General features: G+C 39.8%; 1 protein-coding gene and 1 non-coding gene across 2 annotated transcripts; both read left to right on the forward strand.

Annotated features, from left to right (window-relative positions):
• Positions 1–2,739: 2,739 nt before the first annotated feature.
• On the forward strand, positions 2,740–2,846 carry LOC141624614 (small nucleolar RNA R71). Its single transcript, XR_012534420.1, has one exon. It is a non-coding gene; the product is annotated as a small nucleolar RNA R71 (small nucleolar RNA).
• A 7,098-nt stretch (positions 2,847–9,944) lies between these two features.
• LOC141617199 (uncharacterized) lies at positions 9,945–10,679 on the forward strand. The gene is made up of 2 exons (XM_074434382.1): positions 9,945–10,118; positions 10,227–10,679. The coding sequence occupies exons 1-2, from the start codon at positions 9,945–9,947 to the stop codon at positions 10,677–10,679; spliced, it is 627 nt and encodes a 208-aa protein (XP_074290483.1).
• Positions 10,680–26,999: the final 16,320 nt, after the last annotated feature.

Here is a 26,999-nt window from a genome sequence, read left to right on the forward strand (position 1 = left end):
GAAGGACGAGCGGATTCCTAAGCTGAGACGAGCGTCTTTGGCTTAGGACGCTCGAATTCCTTTCCAGTGAAAATCTAAATTTTAGCAGTAAAAAGACGAGCGTCTTTCCTCTTGGACGACCGTCCTGACTGAGACGAGCGGATTCCTTGCTGGGACGTTCGGATTCACAGTCAGATCCAAAAATATTTTCTGCAGCTTCACAAGACGAGCGTCTTATACCTTGGACGCTCGAGTTCTTTCAAGACGAGCGGATTATCCCTCGGGCCGCTCGGATTCTTCCTCGACCACACGGATTTAGGTCCATCCGTGGGTGCTTCGTAACCCGTGTCATTTCATTCTTCAAATCTTGTGTTCTTCATTGTAGGGGCACTACAAAGGCATGAATAGCCTAGGCAATTGCTATCCCCACACTAAGGCAAAGCACTACACATCAATAAACACATAAGTCCCTCCCGCACTCCTCTCAAAATGATGAAAATCTTGATCAAGGCATAAAAATGTAAATCCAAAATGACAAAAATGCAATACAATAATTGAAATGCAAGTTAGGGAGTTAGAATATTTACAAATGGTGGTTTAGGGAGGACTCTACCAAACTCTCATCCAATAATGAGATGTCAAGGGGGCATGTTCAAGGTGTTGTTGATGTTACTCAACACCTTGAAGAAGTAATCGAAAGCTTGTTCGTTGTCATGATAAAGATCTTCAATAGACCTTTGCACTTGTTGTTCTCCATGATGGTCTTGGGCCATAACATTACCAATATAGGGATTGAATATCCCTTCAAACTCATCATCCCAAAGACCGCATACTTCGTCCACTTGATCACTAAAAATGTCTTGAGTTGATGAAGACAACTCTCCTTCTTTCTTGTCTTGGCCAATAAGGCCTTCTTCTTCACTTGTCATGGGTGAGCTTTTCAAGCTCTCAATATTGCAATTTCCTTGCTCTTTTGATGGAGCATCATCCACTTTCTTATTCCATTGAAATTCCAACTTCTTCCTATCATCTTTCCGGCTATAGTGATCAACCATAAAACATGGCTCATGCAATCAGGGAGCTCTCATAGTCTTGTCAAGATTGAAAGTGATGGTTTCATCTCCCACTTCAAGGGTGAGCTCTCCATGTTTTACATCGATCACCGCTCCCACGGTGTGCAAGAAAGGTCTTCCTAAAGATAATAGGAATGTTGGAGTCTTCTTCCATGTCAACAATAACGAAATCCACCGGGATGAAGAATTTGCCAATTCTTACGAGAACATCTTCCCATACCCCTAAAGGTGTCTTTGTTGATCTATCCGCCATTTGAAGCGTGATGTTGGTGCATTTAAGTTCTCCCATGCCTAGCCTCTTGCTTACCGAATATGGCATAACACTCACACTTGCCCCAAGGTCACATAGAGCTTTGTTGATCATGGTGTCACCAATAGTGCATGGAATGGAGAAACTTCCCGGATCTTTGAGCTTTGAAGGTGAAATTCCTTGAAGGATAACACTACTTAATTTAGTAAAAGCAATAGTCTCAAGCTTCCGGATTGATTTCTTCTTTGCAAGGATATCTTTCATATACTTTGCATAGGCCGGAACGTGATTGATTAATTCCGTAAATGGAATTGGGACTTCTAAATTCTTAACAATCTCCATGAATTTTCCAAGTTGGTCATCAAACTTAGGCTTAGCTTCACGACTCGGGAATGGAAGTCTAATCACAATAGGCTCCTTTTATTTGGCCTTCTCTTCATCCCTCTTTGAAACTTCTTGATTGGCGGGTTCTTCTTCTTTAGAGTTTTCAACAACTCTTTCCTTGTCACTAGTCTCCACAACATCTTCATCAACGGGCTTCTTCGGCCCTTCATACCTTGTACCACTCCTCAAATGGATGGCACTCACGATTCTTGTCTTGGGGGATTACCTTGAAGTGGTAATTGCCCCTTTTGTCTTTGTGAACTTGAAGATGCTAATTGAGACATTTGAGTCTCCAACATCTTTGTGTGAGCTAGTATGTTGTTAATGGTGATGTCTTTTGCTTGGCTATCCTTTTGCATTTGAGTGAAAAACTCTTGTTGGTTCTTTTGCATTTGGAGGACCTCTTTTTGAACTTCAAAACCTTGGTCATTTGATTGAGTGTACAGAGTTTGATTTTGGAAACCTTGGTTTTGGTTGTAAAAGGGTCTTTGATTTTCGTTTCTCATTGGAGGTGGGGTATATGTTGGTTCAGGGTTTTGAATATTTTGGATTTTGTATGAGAGATTTGGATGGAATTTGGTGTTTTAATTGTAATAGTTGGAATAAGGGGTACCACTCTTGTATGCTTGAAAAGCATTCACTTGCTCACTTGTTCCCCTACATTCACTTTGGTCATGTCCCAAAGTTCAACAATTCTCGCATATTCCACTTAGAATTGATGAAGATGCCACCATGGCATTAACATGTTGCTTAGGTGATTTGGAGGCTTCTTCAAGTTTAGCCATAGCCTTCTCAAACTTCAAATTAATGGTATCAATATGAGCACTAAGTTAAGCACCCAATTGAGTAATAGAGTCCACTTCATGCTTTCCTCCTCTAGTAGCCTTCCGAGGTCTACTATATTGTGAGTTATGGACCGCTATTTCCTCAATCTTGTTCCATGTTTGATTATTGTTAACTTCGGTGAACATACCAATTGATCCAATGTTGAGAATGTTTCGGGAGTCTTCATAAAGACCATTCCAAAATTGTTGTACCAAGAACCACTCGCTAAGTCCATGACGAGGACATGAGCGAAAAGTTCCATTGAATCACTCCCAAGCTTCATACAAAGATTCTTCGTCCATTTGTTTAAAACCCGTGATTTGGGCTCTTAGCATGTTAGTCTTTTCCGGAGGGTAGAACTTTTTGTAGAAAGCAAGAGCCAATTTCTTCCAAGAGTCAATACCAAGAGTAACCTTATCAAGGCTCTTTAACCATTGTTTCGCAGTACCAATCAAAGAGTAACTCTGGTTTGTGAAATCGCATCACAATAGTCACAAAAAGTCTCCATATGAGAATGAGGGTCTTCACTAGGCATGCCCCCAAATTGACTTCTTTCGACTAATTGGATTAATGCGGATTTTGCAATGAAATTACCGGTCAAGTGTTATGGTGTGGGTGTACCATTGGGTAGGTTCTCCTCAGTTGGTACAGAATGTGATGAAAATTTAGGCATTGTGGGTTGATTTTGTGGTGGGTTTTGTGGTGGGTTCTCCTCTCCTTTTCTTGCAAAAGGGTTGATGAACTCAATATTGTTTGGTTGAATATCCACAATCTCACCAATACCTCTCAAAGTATTTCTAGCAAGTCTTCTATTGGTTGTCAAAGTTCTTTCAATTTCGTGATCAATGGGTAATATATAAGTTACCTTGTGATCTTCTAGACATACAAAATATCAAACAACTTGAAAATAATTAGAACAAACTTGAGGAGTTTTACTTCCCCAAGGCAAAGAAAGACACAACCAAGAACAATCAAAGAAAATCAAATCAAGTTAACACCTTCCCCGGCAACGGCGCCATTTTTGTTCGGACTATCGTTTTTGGTTACTTGTCGTTAGGAGCACCTAGACCAAAACAATATTTATAACTTCACAAACTACTCTACTATTAGTAAAGAGGTAAGTAAAGGTCGGATCCCAAGGGACGGGTATTGATGTAGGATTTTCGATTGCAAGTAGTTGTGTCTAAGGGTGTCACAATTTGGGTTGAGATAAGAAGATCACTAAACTAAATAACAATGTAAATAAACAAGCAAGATGATTAAAATAAGATGTAAACAATGGATTAAAAGCACTAGGGTGTCATGGATTCATAGAGGATTCATGGGAATTGATCATACAAACATGTTCTCAAATTATAAGCAAGCAATTATTGTTGTGATAGGATCGAGTTGGTTTATATCTTAAAATCCTAGGAAGGTCTGGGTCCCGGAGCCGAATCGATTAGATTGTACAACACCTACAAGTCAACTTAATCCTCCCTACTCAACTATATGCATGATCTAATGAGACTCGAGTTGGTTTATGTCTTACAAGTCTCATTGAAAAGGTAAGTGATGGGTAAAAAATGCAAGGATTCATAGGCTCGCATTTTATCAAACATAACATGTGCATAAGTTGAGATCACAACAAGCGAGCAAATAAATTATGTGAACATATTAGATTAAGCATGTATCATCCCCCATGTTGGTTTCCCCTAATTCCCCATTAACCCTAGCTAAGGAAACTACTCACTCATTATCATGTTTAACATGCTAACAAGGTTGTCAATCATATAAACAAAGCAAAACATGATGAATGAATGGAAATGATTAACAATAATTAAAACAAGGGTTAAGAGAATTATACCTAATGATGATTCCAAAATAATAAGCAAAGAATAATAGAAGTACTTGATGATTGATGGAAGGTTGTCAATCTCCCAATAATACCCAAATAATCTTCAATTACCCAAAATAAATGATGAACAATAGAGAAATTAAGGAAATGAGATTTGTATTAATGCTTAATTAAAAGTTGATTACAAGATTAAAAGGAGATTAGGAAGAACATAAATAATATTAAGGATTGGTTGTAATCTAATTAGTACAATGGGGTATTTATAGTGAGGATTAGGTACTTAAATTAGGGTTACTGAGGGCTTAAATGACGATTAAGACCCTTAAGAAAAGTTGAGGAAATGCTCCTCTCGAAGGAAGATGCTAGTCTCCTTTTTGCTAGTCTTTCAGAAATATGCGCATCCCGAGTGGAACAAGGAAGAGACGTGTTGTACTGGGCAGGAATCCGAGCGGCCAAGGGGTAAGGACGCTCGGATTGTGGAGGTCTTGGACGAGCGTCCTGAGGCTGCGACGGGCAAATTGTAGTCCAGAAAGCTTCTTCCTCTTTTCTTCTTTTCTTCTTCCAATAATCCTCAAGGATCTTGTCGGAGATGCAAGGATCTTCTTCATCATTTCCCATCTACTACATTATTTACATAGGCCTTATAGTCTTGTCTTCACTTTGATGCTTGGTCATTAGATTCGATCAATTTAGCTCCATTTTTCCATGAAAATGCAAGGTTTGCACTCCTCTCCTACCAAGGAAACAAAACCTCAAAGAATATGCAAAATAAAGGACTAAAGACAGTAAATGACCCAATTATGCACTAAAACTTATAGGAACGAGGCTAATTCGAGGACTAAATATGCTCAAATATTGGTCACATCAGTAAGTTAAACTCACATGAGGTTATGTTATTGGTTACCTATCTGAACCCCACCCGAGCCCAGAGAGTCTCCTTTAGTGCCCCGGCCATCGTTTGTGCTAGGTTGGCCTTGATGGCCACCTCTTCAACCGGTACTTGAGTTGTGGTGCTATTGCCACACGTTTAGCTGAGCGGTTGACTACCTTTGAGGCCTCTTCGGCTCTCACACCTATGGTCCTAATTGTGCCCACCTTGGATATAGATTACTTCATCGACCAGAAATGGTTGAGGACTTTGGAGGGTGGTGGGTTAGCTTGAAGGGTGTGGGGCATGATTTGGATGAAACTCGCTGACCCAGAGCATCTCCCTGTGTGGCAATAGCAGTGGTGGTTGCATCGGACTCCGATGACGAGAAAGCTGCCCCTAACCAACAGTACTACCTAATAGATGATGGTCTTTTAGAGGTGATACAGGAGCCGACCAAGGGGGGCCAGGCTAGACCCGAGGACCAGCTACCTAGAGTGGGGAGGGGTCCCAGACGAGTGAGATAGAGAGCTGGTGAGACTTGGCCTATGCAGCCCATGCCTCTACAGTACTAGTACCCGAGTTATCCTTCTTTCTTTAGTCCCGCGATGCAGGTGAGTGAGCTCACAGAGAGGGTATCCAACACGTTGACGCTCCGGAACCTTCATGAGATGGCATACGTGCAGGGCATTGGGACCAACCTGGCCCAACCAATTTGATGGAGAGGTGTCGGGGATGATAGCGGAGTCTTACACTCTTATGGAGTAGATCCGGCTACATGGGTGAAGCCTAGGAGTTATCCTTTCGGTTATCAGGCGCCATGGCGAGTAGGAGGAGATTCAGGTACAAGAGCTACCACATGAGAGGGCACAACTGGAGCCTGCACGTCTGGTGGAGGAGTAGATGAGGAGATGGTAGAGGATCGAGGTGGTGACCTCGAGTGATGGCTTTTATTGTTGTTGTTTAGTAGGCTTGTGACATTCGTTTTGTTTTGGTTACTTTATACTTTGGATTTGTTGGTTTATATCCGGCCATAAAGCCGTGCTTTTTCGAATTGTTGGACTTGTCGTGCAGGTGAATGATGTCGGGGTGAAACCCCGAAGCTTGATTATGATTTCTTCCTTCGGTGTTGACGTTAAGATTTGATCTGAGCAGTGGATACTCCATCGAGTGCCCCTCACTCGATCGAGTACCTGCTGGATGTGGCCTAGGCAGTGTACTGACCTCAGGGTACTCGATCGAGTACGCCTTACTCGATCGAGTAACCTACTCCGGACTCGATCGAGTGGCCTAAACTCAATCGAGTAGCCCCTGTGAACCTTATACCCGTTCTTTCGATCTTGGGGGAGAAGCTATATGCTCATATTTTATACCGTCTTTAATAATTTATGCTTCTTTATATTTTGTACTGTAATCGATGTGTTATCAAAGTGGTTACATTAATTTAATGGGATGGCATATTTTGCGCTACTCGACCGTCTTTCTAAATGATGATTAAGTTGTTAATGATAATCTCGAACTTGATATATGTCGCGTATTCATGTTCGAAAACAAGTAAACAATTTCCATATACATTAGCAATTTTTATATACATTAGTACGCCTTGTGTCGTGGGGGATGATGAGTTGAACTTTGGGGACGAAGTTCTTTTTAAGGGGGGAAGACTGTAATACCCGTCCTTTTAGGGACCCGTTGACTGTCGTTGACTAACCTTGGACGCATGTCTAGAACTTTGTTAGCCTTTCGAGTTTAGTCTTACGTCATAGTTACCCTTTAAGTTTAGGAGGCTCAATCTAGCGGAGGCTACTCGATCGAGTAGCTCAACCACTCAATCGAGTAGAGGCCACTCGATCGAGTAAGTCATGCACTCGATAGAGTAACTGGAGTTCAGCGGTAAAATATAAATCGAGGAATCGTGAAACCAAAATCATTTCTTTTCTTTTCTCCAAAACCTAGATGCCGTCACTTCTATATCCCTTCACCTATATTCATCTTTTTGGAGCTTTTGAGAGTTGAGACACCATGGGGATGGGAAGCATGAGTCGGGTAGCGATCTTATCGCCGGAATGCTATGTATAGGTATGTTGTCACCATCATCATCATTTTCGTTAGTTCTGTTTATGGTTGTAGTAGTAGTAATAGATCGTCATACTCTTTGTAATAGGTGGTTGTGGTGGTTGCTTGTCATCTTGTGGTTGTATGCGGTGTTGTTGCGGATTGCTAAAGGTAGGTTTTCCTACTAAGTACTGTTGGTTGATTAGTATGTTGTTTATAGTGTCTGATTGTATTTGATATTGTGATTGGTAGTGTGGATTGGTTGTTGTTGGTTGTTGTCTGTTTGTCTCTGGTTCGTGAGGTGCGTCCTCGGCTGAGTGGAGTCACTTGCGGGAGTGGCTTCACGCCCTTGATTCGCCCTCTGGGGAACCCGCCACAGGAGGGGATGTGCACATTAAGGAACTTGGGTTTTCGCTCGAGATTGATGAGAGGGGATTTGATGGGAACGGCTGCGGTCCCCCACTAGTGGCGTGGAATATCTGTTGCGATGGGTATTCTGGCAGGACCGGACTTTCAGGCAGTCCGAGGAGTGTTGGTGATTAGAGGAGGTGTTATGTGTATATGTGTAGGTTTGTTGTGTCTAGTTTCTGTGTGTCCTTCAGTTACTGACCTTGTGTGGTGTTGTTGTGTTTCTCCTTGTGTTGTGTCTGTCGTGATCCATTATGGTGAGCAGTCAGTCTTTTAAGGTTGATATGTGGATCTTAGTTGGGTGCTTGGAAGGGCGAGTCTACCACGAGTCATGACAGAGATAGTTTCACGTAGTTGATAGATGCCACTAGTTGTACTTTTCTTTTGTTGATAACTTGTAATATAACTTAATTTTTTTTTTATTGACGTTTGATATTTGTTGTTCCTCGGGCAAACGAGATGGTAACGTCCTTATCTGCTGGGGAAGGCCTTGTTAAGACTCCTTGGTAGATGGGGGTGTTACATCTTGTGAGTTTGTTTTCTTTTGGTGAGTTTGTGCTCACATTATTATTCCAATGTTATTCTTATGTTCTCATGTTTTTCTATGTTTCTCATTATGTTACTTTTTATTTTATTTTTTTGTTACCAACTGTTATTCCATTTATTTTTTTTACCTGTTATTACAGTGCTACTCTTATACTTTTTTTGTGTTACTACTTGTTATTCTGGTGTTATTGTGTTATTTCTCTGGTAATATTCTGTTGTTATTGTGTGTTACACCGGTGTTATTCCGATGTTGTGTTGTTATACCGGTGTTATTCTGGTATTATTGTGTTGTTAGTCTCATGTTATTTTGTTGTAAACACCCAAATTTATCAGTTCTTTGATGTCAAGTCTACTGATCTGTCGACTTGTGAATTCTGCGTATGATGGTGTCCAATTAGCCATAACATACAAACTTGTTTATTGGTATTGTTGTTATGGTCAGATCGAAATAAATGCAACTAATAGCCTAATATATGGGTTCTAACATTATGGTGATTGCCATAATCATAACCTTCGGAAATGTACTCCTACTGTAATAGACTAGTAAAGAGAAAATCGGAAATAGATGATGAGGTCATGTTCCTTTGATTTATTTATACTAAAAAGGACAGTTTATGAGGCTACTTGTGTTTATTGGCTAAACTTCTGCTGTAATAGACTAGTTTATGGGAAATATAGTATTTCGTATAACATGCACATTACACAAGTAGACAATAAACGCTCAATCATTCATTCATGTCCCAAATTTATTGCCAGATTCACATAGCCAATGTCGACAATAAACGCTCAGCTATGGAGTATTACAAGTTTTAACATTCCGGTAATCAATTCAGCTCAAAGAAATTGTTGCAAGTTTATATTTGTTACCTGCATAGAACTGGATAAGAATATAAGGAACTCCGCCAGCACAATTCACAAACAACATCAACCGTACACCCGTCTCACCCGATTGTCAATAGCACTTGATGGACAGTGTCCACAAACAAGGAAATCCACATACGTTGACAAAAACGAGTTCGTGGGGTTTATCAATGGGAAGTAGCGAGAGGCAGGCGACATTTCACCATTACTTGTGTATTTGTATGTGTATATAAAAAAATAGAAAACAGTACGCCATTCATCACCATTCATTCGTATTCATGATCGACAACCACCAAGCGCAAGCCCAAACTCACACCACCAGTCCACATACTATTGTCACTAACAATAACCGCTCCTGCTTCTACCGTGGCGCCATGCTCACCAGCAGTCCAGACTCACCCTGACGTCATTCATTGCTTGCCTTTAACTCAGTATCGAAATCCGACATAACTTGGGCACCATCACTTCGGTTATCCCACCACAATTTGAGTTACCAATACTGAACTCCCCACCAAAATTAGTATGGAAATATATCAACCGTAATATTCGAGATATGTGACAGATATGCTCGGAATATTAGGGAGATATACTTGTTTACACTATTGTTAAGTTTTTCTATATTTATTTATTTAGTTACCTTAATTGTAGGATCTTTTCTAGGATTAGTTTGACTGTAGTTGTTGGAAGTGTTGTATTTAAGCCTGCCTTTTACATCGTTTATAGGTATGAATTAATTTGGCTATTAAGCCAAGCATTCCACATTCTTTTTCTCAGTTTATCATGGTATAATCGGAGCAGGTTTGATCCTTACATCCGTCATTTTAATTATTCCAAATTTACAACACATAAAAATCTGTTATGTTGACAAAAATTGGAGGAGAACTCGGTATGGATAAAGGAAAAGGCAGTGGTAATGAAGCCATGGTTATACCTCTGTCATCCCCTTTATTCCTATACCCTTCCGATAGTCCGAGTCTAAAATTGACTCACGCAATTTTCAATGGTGACAACTACGATATATGGGCTGATTCGGTGAAGAACGGGCTTGACGCAAAGAACAAGTTAGGCTTTATTGATGGAACCGTGAAGAAACCTGAAGGATAAGAAGAGGATAATTATGAAGTGGTGGCTTGGCGTCAGTGCAACGCCAAGATAAAGGATTGGTTGCAGAATGTGATAGACGAAAAACTGCATCCAACTATTGCTTTCATATCCACTGTTGTTGAGATCTGGAAAGAACTCAAGGAGCGGTATGCCGCAGGCAATGCACCCCGAGTCCATCAACTCAAGAGTGACTTAACAGAGTGCAGGCAAGAGAAGCGTTCCGTAGTTGATTATTACACTCATCTAAAATCAATATGGGATGAGTTAACTACCTATAGTCGTGTCCCTGTGTGTACTTGCGGAGCTGCAGCAGAGTTTCTCAAGGAGAAAGAGGCGGAGAAGGTGCATCAATTTATCATGGGGATCAATACCGCTTTGTATGATAATCTCCATTCCAATTTGTTGATGGATGATGACCTGACTTATCTCAATCGAGTATATGCTCTTGTTTTGCGAGAAGAGCGCCACAAGGCCGTGACTTGTGTCTGATAAGAGCCGACAACCAAGGTAGTAATAAGTGCTCATACTGGAGCAGGTCGTGGTCAGGGAAATCCTTCCCAGCCAAAATAGCAGGAGTATGAACCACCGAGGTGCACACACTGTAATAAGTGGTACCACACGGAGGAAAACTGTTGGGATAAACTCGGAATTAATGGTAGAGGACGTGGCAGGGGCAGGCGTGGAGGTCGTGCAGGAGGACGTGGTGGAAGAGGATCTGGCAATAACAACTAGGTTGTTAATGCAACAACCACCAGCGAAGGAGAGTTATCCAAGAAAGAATTCACGGTCGAGGAAATGGAGCAGTTAAGGATCCTTCTCAATGCTAAGGCTGAAGGTAACGAAAAAGTAAAAGGTATGCATCATGTCAATCTAAACGAATGGATGCTAGATAATGGTGCTTCGCACCACATGACAGGTTGTCGGGAAATGCTTATGAGTCCGTGGCAAGGAGCGCCATCCACCGTAGGGTTGCCGGATGGATCCACAATTATAGCATAGGACCACGGAAAAGTTGTGCTCAATAAATATTTCGAGCTGCAGGACGTCTTATACGTGCCAAACTTAACCTATCATTTAATTTCTATACCTCAACTCATTCGAGAAAATAATTGCTTCGTGACTTTTAATGTCAATTATTGTATAATACCGAACCAGTCTACGAAGACGGAGATTGGACGGGGTGAGCTGAGAGACGGAGTTTACTACGATTGGACGGGGTGAGCTGAGAGACGGAGTTTACTACATGGTACGAGTGGGAGAAGTGGTTGCCCGTGTTGCTGTTAATGAAGGTCGGACATGGCATCGAAGATTAGGTCACCCTTCAAGCTATATTTATCCATTTTTAAGCAATTTAATTAAGAAACCTTTATCTTTTGATTCGGAATTTGTTTGTGATCCTTATTGCCGTGCCAAACAAACACGTTCAAGTTTTAAGCTTAATAATAAACAGCATGCTATTTTGTTTCATTTGATTCATTGCGATATATGGGGACCATACCATCAGTAGTTTATCCGGGGCACATTATTTCTTGACTGTTGTTGATGGCCATAGTAGAAGTGTTTGGGTTCATCTCATGAAGGATAAGGGGGAAGTTTGTGATTTATTGAAATATTTTTGTAAAACGGTACACACACAATTTGGAAAACAAGTCAAGGTTGTTCAAAGTGATAATGGCACCGAATTTCTTTCGGGACCATTAAAACATTTTTACAATGAGAATGGGATGCTTTTACAAACTAGTGCAATTGACACCCCTCAACAAAATGGATGGTTAGAATGGAAACATAGACACATCTTAGAGAAAGCAAGGGCTCTTTGTTTCCAAGCTAACGACCTACCTATCGAATTCTGGGGGGAATGTGTATTAATGGCTGCCAGTCTCATTAATCGCACCCCTACAAAAATATTATATGGACGAACACCCTATGAGCTATTACACGGTCATGCCCCTAATCTTGAGAATTTACGGGTATTAGGCTATCTTGCTTACGCCCATAATAAGGAACGACCAAAGGATAAATTTAAGGAGCGGGGGACTCAATGCATTTTTATTGGTTATCCTAAGACCTAAAAAGGATGGTGTATGTATGATTTAAAAACAAAGCGTCAGTTTGTTTCAAGAGACGTCCAATTTTATGAGAATGTTTATCCTTATATAATTACAAATTAATGATGAAACACTTCTGGAAAAACGGGTAACCAATAGTGATGTACCATAACCCTTAGACACTTCTTCACTGTTCGTTCAGGAACCTGTTGCCGAACCAAATTCTGATGAAATAGGAGAAGCAGAGGCTGTCTCGGCAGGGCTGGAAACAGCAGGGCAGGTCTCTATCGAGGAGTGTGATAATAATGTGGTTCCTAATGTTGGTGTTGAGGGGGAAAGTAAAACAGTTAATGAGGAGCCGAGACTTCGACGAGGGGAACGACAGAAGTTTGAGCCAGCTTGGCGAAAGGATTACATTTGTAAATCCAATCGGGTCATGCCTACAAAGATTGCTCACCCTTCTCAAGCTCCATCATCTACGAAAGGTACTCGTTATCCAATAATTAATTATGTCACAAGTACTTGTTTTTCTTTGTGTCACAGAAATTTTCTTGGCGCATTGATGAAATTAGAGAACCCAGAAACTTGGAGAATTTCGATCTACCTAATGACAAAAGACCAATTGGGTGCAAATGGTTTTACAAAATCAAGCACAAGGCGGATGAGACCATAAAGCGGTACAAGGCTCGATTGGTAGCCCAAGGTTTCACTCAAGTTGAGGGAGTGGATTACCATGTAACATTTGCACCGGTGGCAAAAATGACTAGTGTTCAACTCCTATTGGCAGTAGCAGTGGCTAAGAAGTGGAATATTGCCCAACTAGACGTTAACAACGCTTTTGTTCACGGTGAATTGAGTGAAGAAGTCTACATGAAATTGCCACAAGGATTCGAAGTGACTGGGAAAAGAAAAGTGTGTCGACTTTTGATGTCTCTATTTGGATTAAAACAGGCCTCGAGAAATTGGTTCGCTAAATTGACTGATGCATTAAAGGGATATGGGTTCACACAATCACTATCAGATTACTCTCTATTTACAATAAACAAGGCCGGTATTTTCCTTGGTATATTGGTTTACGTGGATAATATGATCATAGTAAGCAATGATATCAAGGCCAGTGATGATTTGAAGCTTTTCCTCGACCAAAAATTTGGAAGTAAGGATCTCGGTCGGTTAATGTATTTTTTGGGTATAGAAGTGGCACATGGAGCAACGGGTTTATTTCTTTGTCAAAAGAAATACGCAATGGAAATTATTAAGGAGGCAAAGCTGGAAGGAGCGAAGCCTATACATAAGCCCATTGCCCATAATCACGAGCTAACACTGTCATCAAGTCCTCTATTGAAGGATCCTCTGGCGTATAGGAGGTTGATAGGGCGCTTAGTTTACCTTACTATTACCCAACTAAATTTGCTATATGCCGTTCACACCTTGTCACAGTTTGTTCAAACACCGCGGAAGGAGCATTGGGATGCTGCACTCCGGGTTATACGATATCTGAAAGGTTATCCAGGAAAGGGAATAGTAATGCATAGAGACACGATTTTTCAGCTCAATGGATACTCGGATTCCGACTATGCCCGTTGCCCATTGACACGAGAATCATTAACCGGGTACTTTTTCTCATTGAGCCAAACACCAATTTCCTAGAAAGTTAGAAAGCAACCTACTGTTGTTAAATCAACCACGGAAGCAGAGTATAGAGCAATGGCGGCAGTCACAAGCGAGCTAATTTAGTTGAAGTCTTTTCTTCATTCGCTCGGAATTATTCATGACCATCCCATGCGTGTATTGTGCGATAATAAATCAGCTTTACACATAGCTAAGAACCCGGTATTTCACGATCGCACAAAATATATTGAAGTTGATTGTCATTTTATTCGACAACATTTGGTAAGCAAAAAATTGAAGTAAGTCATGTTCAAAGTAAAGAGCAAATAGCGGACCTCTTTACTAAACCTCTTGATGGAGATGCGTTCGACTATTTACGACGTAAGTTTTGTATTCGGGCTCCTAATGCTCCAACTTAAGGGGGGGTATGGAAATATATCAACCGTAATATTCGAGATATGTGGCAGATATGCTCGGAATATTAGGGAGATATACTTGTTTACACTATTGTTAAGTTTTTGTATCTTTACTTATTTAGTTACCTTAATTGTAGGATCTTTTCTAGGATTAGTTTGACTGTAGTTATTGGAAGTGTTGTATTTAAGCCTGCCTTGTACATCGTTTATAGGTATGAATTAATTTGGCTATTGATCCAAGCATTTCACATTCTTTTTCTCAGTTTATCAATCAGCGACCAAAGTACCACAGTTACTTCTCCCTAAAAATCAAACAATATCAATTTGATCCTAATACTCACAGTAGAGTACCGTCGCGTCGCAAAATAATGGTTCAATTTCCTCAAATTCATCAATCGATTAAATATACAAACAATTTCTATTTACTCGTATACATACCATTGTAGGAAAAAGAAAACAAAAGTTGAAATTATACAAACAGAGAAATACATTGAAATAATTTGGTTTGAAGTTTAAGGAGGAAAACAAATTAATCACCAGAAGAAAGATAAAGGGGTAATTTTACAACAACAAAAAATCGATAAATTACGAGTGTATAACTAGATGCAAGTAGCTAAATTTAAAGAGAAAACCTGGGGTCGTTCGTCTAAAATCATGCAAACGCGATTTCTATTTGGGAATGGAGAGAGAGTACAGTGAAAAAATAAAGGACGGGTGATGAAAAATAATGGCAAGAGAGAGAGAGAGAGAGAGAGAGAGAGAGAGAGTATGTTATCAGATAATGTAGAAGATTGGAGAACAAGAGGACGAACGCGCTTTTTGAATGCCAGGTTTTGTTTAATTTCTTTTATTCAATCTCAGCTGTTTGTTTCCCTTAATCTAATGGCTGAGATTTGTGAGCACAAACTCACCATAAGAACCAAACTCACGAGATCCCGCCTCTACACACACACACACACACACACACACACACACACACACACACACACACACACACACACACACACACACACACACACACACACACACACACACACACACACACACACACACACAAACACACACACACATACACACACACACACACACACATATATATATATATATATATATATATATATATATATATATATATATATATATATATATATATATATATATATATATATATATATACGATGAGGTTTATATCCTCATAACCAAAACATGTAACTTTATGAATTATAACACCACATCATCAACTACGTCTTTTAATAGAACTAAATTACTATCCACACTTCTTATTCTCGTATTCCTCATGTCATGCATATACCGCGTCAAATATACCACATGATCACACATGTGTCTATGTCTATCTGCACTTCATACAATCGTTCCTGTATATAACCATTACGAGACTCAATCATGCATACAAGATCACTATCTAACACGCATAATATGAAAAAAACTTTATGCATTATGAACATCATCTACATTTGCTTTATTGACTAAAATCACAAAAATCGACACATATCACACAAGATCATCACGTTGTGTTTGTTATCCATTTAAGCATGCAATGTTGCTACTTGTTAATAAAGCACATCTTGAATAATAACACACCAAACAATAATAACACACCAGGTAATATGGTCAAATGTAAATAATTCACGAACGTTACTCATGCAAGTTTTCTACGCCCACCCAACTACTAAAAAGCCATTGGGGTCACAAAACAAGGGTATCTACTCAATACTTGGTCGAATTTAGACAAAATGGGGACCATACGGTCCACTCGGTTGATTGAAATGGGCCACTCGACCTAGTAGACGACACTCGGTTAAGTGAGTTGGGCACTCAGCTGAGTGTCACTGGGCATCAGCTTCCCTAAGAGGGTTGGTCTCCAAATTCACCTATTTTACCACATAAAATTCAAAATGAGTCTCATTGGTGATTACCACACCATTCAACCATCCAAACTGAGCAAATCTAGGCCTTATGGTCGTGGTTACACACATGGAAAAAGAAAATGAAATGTTCAAGTGTCAACCCGACACAAATGTTACATAATTCCGACTTACAACAACAAACTAACAAGAGGACTTTCTCTTCTTACCAAGTCTCATCACCTACTGCACTTGGGCTACTTCATTATTTACCGTCTCCTCTTCCTGTAATACCCGCCCTGTTAGGGACCGTTGATCGTCGTTGACTGACCTTAGACACATATCTAGACCTTTGGTAGCTTTACGAGTTCAACCTTGTAACATAGTAACCCTCGGAGTTTAGTAGGCTCGATCTAGCGGGGGCTACTCGATCGAGTAGCTCAGTGACTTGATCGAGTAAAGGCCACTCGATCGAGTAAGTCCCATACTCGATCGAGTAACTAGAGTTCAGCGGTAAAATATAAACCGCGGAATCGTGAAACAAAAATTATTTCATTTCATTTCTCCTAAACCTAACTACCGTCACATCTCTCTTCTTCACCCATATTTATCCTTTTTGGATCCCTTTATGAGTTGAGACACCATGGGGATAGGAACCATGAGTCGGGTAGCGGTCTTGTCGCCAGAATGCTATGTATAGGTATGTCTTCGTCATCATCATCGTCTTCCTTAGTTTTGGTTATGGTTGTGGTAGTAGTAATAGAGTTATCATACTGTTTGTAATAGGTGGTTATGGTGGTTGTTTGTCATCTTATGGTCGTTTGCGGTATTGCTGCAGATTGCTAAAGGTAGGTTTTTCTACTCAGTACCGTTGGTTGTTTAGTGTGTCGATTGTATTGTTTAATTGGTTTTGGTATGGTTGTTGGTAGTGTGGATTGGCTGTAGTTGGTTGTGTTATTTGATTGTCTCTGTTTCGCGAGGTGCATCCTCGGCTGAGTGGAGTCACTTGTGGGAGTGGCTTCACACCCTTGATTCTCCCTTTTGTGGAACCCGCCACAAAAGGGGATGTGCACATTAAGGAACTTGGGTTTTCGCTTGGTATTGATGAGCGGGGCTTAGGTGGGAACGACTGCGGTCCCCCACTGGCGGTGAGGATTACTTGTTGCGGCCGTAATCTACCAGGACTTGACCTTCGGGCAATCATAGGAGTGATGGTGATTGAAAGAGGTGTTGGGTGTATGTTTGTTGTATCTAGTGTTGTGTGTTCCTTCAGTTACTGACCTTGTCTGGTGTTGTCTGTATTTTTTATTCTTGTGTGGTGTCTGTCATGATCCATTATGGTGAGCAGTCGGTCTTAGCAGGTTGATATGTGGAGCTAGTTGGGTGCTTCGAGGGACGAGTCTAGCACGAGTCATGGCAGAGATAGTATCGCGTAGTTGATAGATGTCATCAGTTGTATCTTTTTATTTTAATGAGTAACTTGTACATAACTTAATTGTTCTTTTATTGACGTTTGATTTTTACTATTCCTCGGGCAACCGAGATGGTAACTCCCCTATCTGCTAGGGAAGGTCTTGTTAAGGCTCCTTGGTAGATGGGGGTGTTACAAAGTGGTATCAAAGCGATGATTTTGGAACCTGTAACCAATGATCCTAATGAACGTAGTGAGTCTAATAAAATGAACCTAGTGTTTGTCTATTAGGAGCCCCGACAATTACTTGATTTTGGGTGGGAAGGTGCCCTTATTCCAAAATCATGGCCCCAATATGCTTAAGCCAGCCACTTCGAATGGGAATAGTGAGTCGGGAATTGGGTGTGTATAGTTGTGTGTAGTATATAAAGTGGATATAGGTGTATGTGAGTCTGAGGTAATGTCTTGTATGTGCAAGTGGTAACGTAAGAATGTGTCAGTGTTGCGTAGCTGGGAATGTGTGTATGTATGATGAAGATGGCGGGTGTGTGAGAAGTTTGCATAAGATTATCTGACAATGTGACAGTTAGTAATGAAATGCAGGTGCCAATATGTGCTTTAGATGATGTTAATCGTCATGTGGTACTATGGAATTTAACAGATGAATATGTTGTATACCCTTATGACTAAGTATAATAATGTGAGTTATATCTTGTGATAGTCGGATTGTTGTGATATGTCGAACAATAGAGTAAAGTATGAGTAATAAGTGATAGTTGATTTACCGAATGTAATGTTTTAATAAATTATATGCACATGTCGGATGATGGAATTGGATATGTATAAGTGAAAGTAAGTTATGCTGTTGTTATATATACACATGTGAGTTAAAATATGTCATAGTTGGATTGCATTGCAAACTGTTTGGTACATGGTGGAATAGAATGTGTAATGATCGGTTGAGGTAATCGTGTTATATACGAGTAGTGTTAACTGGTAGTAATTGGATGGAAATAATTAATCAGTGACGAGTTCCAAGTATACTCTGGACTCGGAACGAGTAGTTGTTTTGCTGGGACGGTTAACCGAATCCGTAATCTTTGACTTTCTTTTAAATCTTATTCGACCGAGTACGAGTGCCTACACGACCGATTAGGCCTTACTCGATCCAGTAGTTGGGTCACTTGATCGAAATCGTTAGATCTGCCAGCGGAAACTCGATCGAGCAACACCAACTCAATTGAGTAGAGGCTACTCGATCGAGTAACCCAGTCACTCGATCGAGTAAGTCGCTACAGTACCCGGGTTATAACGAGATTCATATTCCCTATTTCATTCACTCTCTTCTTATTTTCTTATCATTCAAACCCTAAAATCTCTCTTAATCCTTTTCTCTCAAAACTTTTGGGTAAATTGTGATTGAACACTCTTGAATTCCTCTTGCTAATCCATTCAAACCATTTGCAACTCATTCAAGGTAAGATTGCTACTCTTTTTCTCTGTTTTAATCAATTCGTAGCATGTAAAAGTGCTAATTTTTTTTTTCTGAAACATCGATTTGTACCCATGAATTTTGAATTATAGTTGTTGTATTTTGATAAGAAACACCCCAAATCATTGTTATTGATGCTAGAAATTGCAAAATCAAACCGATTTGTGAGCATGTTTGGGCCGAAATTTCTAGGGTTTACTCTACAAAATTGATTTTGTTCATCTTTTGCATATTAAAAAGGGAAAATAGATTAAGGGATGTTATTGGTATCATGTTAGTGCTTGATTTTGGTTAATTTCATCCAAAATTTCGTCTTAAAACTCCGTCTTAAAAGTGCCCCAAAACTGAATTTCGCCCCAACTTTTGTAATAATGATCTTTTTGTGAAGTTATTTTGAGAGGCTAAGATCTCAATACTCCTTACAATTGTGAAAACTTGGTGTTTTGAAGCTTTGAAACCATCTCTTATGAAATCATGAGAGTAAAGTGAATTAGAAAATTTTTGGTTATCTTAAAAAGGTTTACTTTAAGTTGTTGTTTTCTACCCATGAGTACCTTGAAAGTTCATTTTGATTGAGAAAAACCCGGTCTGCGTGACTAAAAAAAACATGTTGAAACAGATGCCAAGAGCCGTAGCTGTAACCCGTCAGAGCAAGAGATTGAGAGCCTCTGAGCCTGAGGTGGGAGAGGGGAGTCAGGGACCTACGGTCCGACCGGTTTCTGAGTACCCTACCATAGTCTTTGCTAATTTCAAGTAAAGAGATGCATTTCATCAGCTTTGCTTGAAATTAGCAAAGATAGAGGTTGATGTGAGGCATATCTTTGAGACCCTGGGTTTGGCAGGGTTATACCATCTTAGGAAGCACTCCTACCCTTTCCTGACTTTAGAGTTTATAAGCTCTTTTGTGTATGATGCGTTGGCTAAGACCGTAGAGTTCCGTTTGATGAACACCAGCTTTCTCTTGTCCATGGACCAGTTGGCTTCTCACCTTAAACTTGCACGACCTGAGAAGGGATCTCTTAGAGATATCCCGATTGAGTGTGGGGCTAGCAGCAACATGCCTTGTTTCACTGGTAGACCTCCTCCCACTTCAAGTAATATGTTGGTTAATGATATTCAGCATTTTACTTTGAAGATCTTCCTCCGAGCCCTGACTTGTTTGCTTTATGATAGGAAGGATGTGAGTAACTTAAACTCGCATGAGGTTATGTTGTTGGTTACCTATCTGAACCCCATCCGAGTGCAGCGTGTAACCTTTAGTGTCCCAGCCATCATTTGTGCTAGCTTGGCGTTGATGGCCACATCTACGACCCGGTACTTGAGTTGTGGCGCTATTGCCACCCGTTTAGCAGAGAGGTTGACTACCTTTGAGGCCTCTTCGGCTCTCAAACCTATGGTTCTGGTTGTGTCCACTTTGGATAGAGCTTACTTCATAGGCCAGAAATGGCTGAGGACTTTGGAGGGTGGTGGGTTAGCTTGGAGGGTGAGGGGCATAAGTTCGATGAGGGTACCCGATCCAGAGCACCTTCCTGTGACTGAGCCTTTGACTGTAGTGGTGGTTGGGTCGGACTTAGATGACGATGAGGCTGCTCCTCCCCGGCAGTATTACCTGGTAGATGATGGTCTTTTGAAGGTGATGCCAGAGCCGGCTAGGTGATACTAGGCTAGACCTAAGAACCAGGTGCCTAGGGTAGGGAGAGGTCCCAGACGAGTGAGAGAGATGGTTAGTGAGACTCAGCCAGTGCAGCCCGTGCCTCCACAGTACCAGTACCCCAGTTACCCTTTCTCTTTTAGCCCCGAGATGCATGTGAGTGAGCTCACAGAGAGGGTTTCCAACACGATAGCGCTCCGGAACCTTTATGAGATGACATATGTGCATGGTATTGGGACCAACCTGATCCAACCAGTTTGGTGGAGAGGTGTCAGGGATGATAGTGGAGTCTTTCACTCTTATGGAATGGACCCGGCCACATGGGGGAACCGAGGAGCTATCCCTTCGGATGTCTTGCGCCATGGAGGGCAGGAGGAGACCCTGGTCCTGGAGCAACAGCAGGAGGAGGCACATCTAGATCAAGAACGTCTGGTGGAGGAGGAGGAGATGAGGAGATGGTGGAGGATCGAGGTGGCGACCTCAAGTGATTGTTTCTTGTTGTTGTTATCCATTAGACTTACTGTAATACTACGGTTTTCTGTGCTGTTGAGTACTCTATCGAGTAAGTGAGTTTTAGTTACAAACCAATATACTGTCTGATGGGTACTCGATCGAGTAGGTGTCACTCGATCGAGTAGGTGTCACTCGATCGAGTAGGGGGAACTCGGTCGAGTAAGTGACTTACTTGATCGAGTAAGTCGGTTTTACGGGTTGTTTTGCCGTGTTTTGATAGCAACGTGAGAATGATATATAAAGTTATTTTATCAAGAATAAATTATTAATTACACCCACGTTTAATCCACTTTTTTACATTTACTCTCACGTCAAATTGTTTTAATAAATTACACCCAAATTAATAGCTCAGGTTACAAATTGCACTCAATATCGGTTTCAGACCACATTTCCGTCAAATTTTAAATTTTTTCGGTTAAAACTTTAATTTTAGGACGATTTTGCCCTTCTTCCTTCTTTTATTAAGCTTATGTATGTTATGTAACACCCCCATTTATTCAGGAGCCTTTAACTAGACATCCTAAGTAAATGAGAGCGTTACCATCTCGGTTTCCCGGGGTAGTGAATAACAAAGTACAACAAATCAAAGTACTTTAAATAAAATTGAGCGATTACATGTTTATTACAACTTAACCAAAATAAAACATAATATAAAATAAAATACAACTCGCAGCGGAAATATATAAGTGATTAAATAATCTATGTGGTCTAGACTTCTAGGTAAACTGGCCAAGTCCTCACGCATTCCGATAAGCTCCAAAGTTACCTAATCTTTAGTACCTATCAAATCTGCTCCCCATTATAGTTCATCACAGGTGTTCACGAATACACGGTCAACCACGAGGTTGAGTAGGAAACTAAACAATGAATAAGAATAAAGCAACCTGCAATATCACTGATACACAAATAAATTCTACCACCACAATTCCATTCACTTCACCCTACGGCACACAGCCACAAGGCACACAGTCATACTCCAGGACACACAGTCATACTCCAATTCTAAACACACAGTCATACTCCAGGACACACAGTCCCGCCTCAGACGCACAGTCTGGATACTCCTGGACACACAGTCCACACCAAGACACACAGTCTTAAGGACACACAGTCCGGACTCACAGTCCTTCCTCAGGTCCATGGCCCTTCCACATCCCCGTGCCTGGCCTATACAATACTCATCTCATCTCATCTCATGACAAATAAAATCTTACAACTCCAACAATAGCCAATAGTAACAGTCACGGTAAGATAACCACATTATCATAAAATAAGAACTTTGCATAAGACAGATTATCCAGCAATTAAACTCAACAAGGCAATAATAAAGATCGTCTCAAGACAACATAATTCATCTTATCACCAATTCAACTCAACATATAATCTGTCTTACAACAATAATAAAATAGCATAAGATTGAGTAGTTTCCTACCTGGCAAGCAAATCCAATAAGGCAGCTCAAAGCGCTCCAAATAATTAAAGAAGACGAACCCGATTATAAATTCTTCACAAATCGTCACCTAACATAAATATTATAATTTAATTACTTATTCATTATTCAATTAATTATATTAATTTATTCGATTATAATTTTAATTATATTAATTATTTCCCGTACGAATTATTATTACGTAAAAACCCGTCTTAAAAATTAAACAAATCACTTACTACCCATACCCATGAACCTCCCGTGAAAACAACCCCAAACACAACCCATACAACACGTCGACACCGTGTTCAACACCCCACCAAAACCCTTCCTTCATGACTACCCTAGCTACCATCAGCTCCACCCAAGCCTGCCACCTCCTAGCCCGCACAACGACGAACACCGACGACCAAACGTCACCAGCCAAAATGCCACCAGCACCCCAAAATCTCACGCCCTAAACACTACCACGACACTACTAATAACGAAAACCCGACACCATCCTCTCACTCAACCTCACCGCCATCAGCCACCACCGCAGTCACCAATGACCCACGGTGGTTCCATGGGTAGTCCCATGTCCTCCTCAATCCCACCACACCTATCACGGCTACCCACCAGACCCGACATCAACAGCCCTAACCCCTTGTTTAACGTGTTTCTAGCCACCGCTGCTACAAAACTTCTTCTTCAGCCACCACGACACCTCCACCGTGGTCGGCCCAACCACCACGAACCAACCCAACCATACCCATCTCAAGTCGAGTCTGTTTAAGGGTCCAATAGTTTGAACAAGCGACAACGCCAACAACCCGTCCTGTTTTCGCGAAATACCATCAACCACCGCACAAGCCACCATCTATGACCACCCATGGTGGTCGACTCAACCCCAGGTGCCACCCTTACCATGCCTAGGTCAATCACAACTGAAATAGAGGTTTATAACCCCTATCATTCGTGTTAAACAACCACCCACAACAACCCTTTTATAGTCGGTCAAACACCCATCCCTGGCGGTCAACGACGGTCAAACGGAGGTCCGATCAACCCCTGGTGATCCACAGTCATGGTGACGGTCTTAGTTCGTCAAACGGTGGTCTAGTTTTCGAGTTAACACAATTATAAAATCAATACATTGTTTATAAGACGGCCTTAACTTGAGATGATAATAAAAGTTGAGTTCCTCCTTCTTTATGCCCTAGATGACCCTCTATGTATAAGATATGTGAATAAAACCTATTATGTAGGTCATGTCTTGCTTTTATACTAGTAAACGGACGTCTTTAGGAAACTTATTAGGTAATTACTAATTATCATAAGTATAATAATATTATTATTGTTATTATTATGAATATTATTATTATTATTATTATTATTATTATTATTATTATTATTATTATTATTATTATTATTATTATAACATAATTATCGTTTATTATTATTATATGAATTATCGTATATTATTATTATTATTATTCAATTGCCATACCGACTCATTATTCTATTATTTATTATTTTATCCCTTTATTATATCATTCCTTCTTATTCACAATTATTAATTATAAACGTCATAATTAATTATTAAAAATGCTCGAAACGTAAATATGAATTCCATCAAATTACGAGAAATTACAGTCTTCCCCCCTTAAAATGAACTTCGTCCCGAAGTTCGCCCATAAATACTACAACAACATCTATATACATCCAGACAACTGAGCACCATCCAACTTATGATAACACAATTATCCGTTTACTATTATCAACTACACCAATCTTATCACAAGATGTCACAATAATAACTCAAAAACATTTGTAGTATCACATTCTATCCCCCTAAAAATAAACTTTGTCCTCGAAGTTTGAGATAACAAACAACGAAAATAAATAGACCATTTATCACTAGAACATGTAATACACATTTTAACATAAGAGAACTATTATTCTCAGCAGAACATCGATTGATAGCATAATTAATTTTAAATAGCGAAATCCCATTGTATAGTATATTCGAACTAATCTTTATTTAAACTTAACTTCATACTTTACTTAACTACTGGCGAATACATTGCCAGGATAATAATAATCTATAACAAAAGATACGCATAACTGTTTAGTTAATCTTTTCTTAATTTATATGACCCTCTGAAATCTAACTAAAACATGCATGCAGAAATGTAAATATATAGGCTTAGGGCAACACATTCCGCATATCACTAGACATGTTATTCTACTTTACATAATTTACAACATCCAAATATCAAGGTGCAAGAGATGAGAAACAATTCCTTTTAGCATAACTTACATTTTCAAGGATAAGAAAACATGTTGCAAATTCCAAAAAACATTAATAAATAATAACAAAATTAATTCTTGAGCACTTATACTTTTTAAAATACAGAGAGTTAACAATTCATGAGAGAAATAATCAAGGCCAAAGCTCTTAAGATCAATTTATAATGAATTTTAAAAATTGTTGGCCGAAACATAAATTTTACAGCAACTTGTCAGAAATTTATAGTCAACTTGTAAAAATCATTATTAAATGTCAAAATATTATCTTGCAACGTGGCTTATCAATTTAGAAACATATACGAATATTTTAAATAGTGGAGTTAGAATCATACATAAAAAAGAAGTAAGTTTTTAATGGCAATTTTTACAAAAACATAAGACGAAAACATAACTGTACAAGAATATTCTGACCATTGTTCACTAAAATATTTATTTCTCCTAAACCGTATATTATTTAATCATGAGACCAGCGGCATATGAAAGCTAAATCACAAACGTATCACTAATAAAATCTTAGTGCAAGGATATCAAACAGGCAATAAATGGCAGTCAAAGTAACCAAGGTAAAAATTTCGAGAATTCAACCAAATCACATTCTTCACAATTTCACGCAATTTCCGTAATACTTCACATACTAATCACAATTGCGCCTCCTACATACATGTCAACACACTTTTCTCATATCCACATGCTTATACCAATGCTTAAAATCATATCACATCCCTTCTCCTTAAAAGTAAGGTTACGTCCCCGTGACAGCGGTCATTAATGAAAACAATACTCAAACAAGGCAAACAAAAACTCCTATGACAAATAAACGATATTCATTTTAAATTACCCCACACTGTAATATATCTCAAGGTATCCGGTTCAAAACTGAAAGGGCCAGAAGTTTGGTGTGAGGGGGCCCCATACTTATCCCATGCTTAAGGGGGCACCTAACAATTTCTACCCGGAGCTCTTTTTATTAGACACATCCAAAATTCATTATTAAGTTCATTAGTTAGGCCCGAGGATGGTTTTGCTCTGATACCACTTTGTAACATCCTCATTTATTCAAGAGCCTTTAGCTAGACATCCTAAGTAAATGAGAGCGTTACCATCTCGGTTTCCCGGGGTAGTGAATAACAAAGTACAACAAATCAAAGTACTTTAAATAAAATTGAGCGATTACATGTTTATTACAATTTAACCAAAATAAAACTTAATATAAAATAAAATACAACTCGCAACGGAAATATATAAGTGATTAAATAATCTATGTGGTCTAGACTTCTAGGTAAACTAGTCAAGTCCTCACGCATTCCCATAAGCTCCCAAGTAAGCTAATCTTTAGTACCTGTCAAATCTACTACGCATTATGGTTCATCACAGGTTTTCACGAATACACGGTCAACCACGAGGTTGAGTAGAAAACTAAACAATGAATAAGAATAAAGCAACCTGCAATATCACTGATACACAAATAAATTCTACCACCACAATTCCATTCACTTCACCCTACGGTACACAGCCACAAGGCACACAGTCATACTCCAGGACACACAGTCATACTCTACTTCTAGACACACAGTCATACTCCAGGACACACAGTCCCGCCTCAGACGCACAGTCTGGATACTCCTGGACACACAGTCCACACCAAGACACACAGTCTTAAGGACACACAGTCCGGACTTACAGTCCCTCCTCAGGTCCATGGCCCTTCCACATTCCCGTGCCTGGCCTATACAATACTCATCTCATCTCATGACAAATAAAATCTTCCAACTCCAACAATAGGCAATAGTAACAGTCACGGTAAGATAACCAAATTATCATAAAATAAGAACTTGGCATAAGACAGATTTTCCAACAATTAAACTCAACAAGGCAATAATAAAGATCGTCTTAAGACAACATAATTCATCGTATCACCAATTCAACTCAACATATATAATCCGTCTTACAACAATAATAAAATAGCATAAGATTGAGTAGTTTCCTACTGGGCAAGCAAATCCAATAAGGCAGCTTAAAGGCTCCAAATAATTAAAGAAGACGAACCCGATTATAAATTCTTCACAAATAGTCACCTAATA

The sequence above is a fragment of the Silene latifolia genome, chromosome X (genome assembly GCF_048544455.1).
Source record: "Silene latifolia isolate original U9 population chromosome X, ASM4854445v1, whole genome shotgun sequence".
NCBI classification, from domain to species: domain Eukaryota; kingdom Viridiplantae; phylum Streptophyta; class Magnoliopsida; order Caryophyllales; family Caryophyllaceae; genus Silene; species Silene latifolia.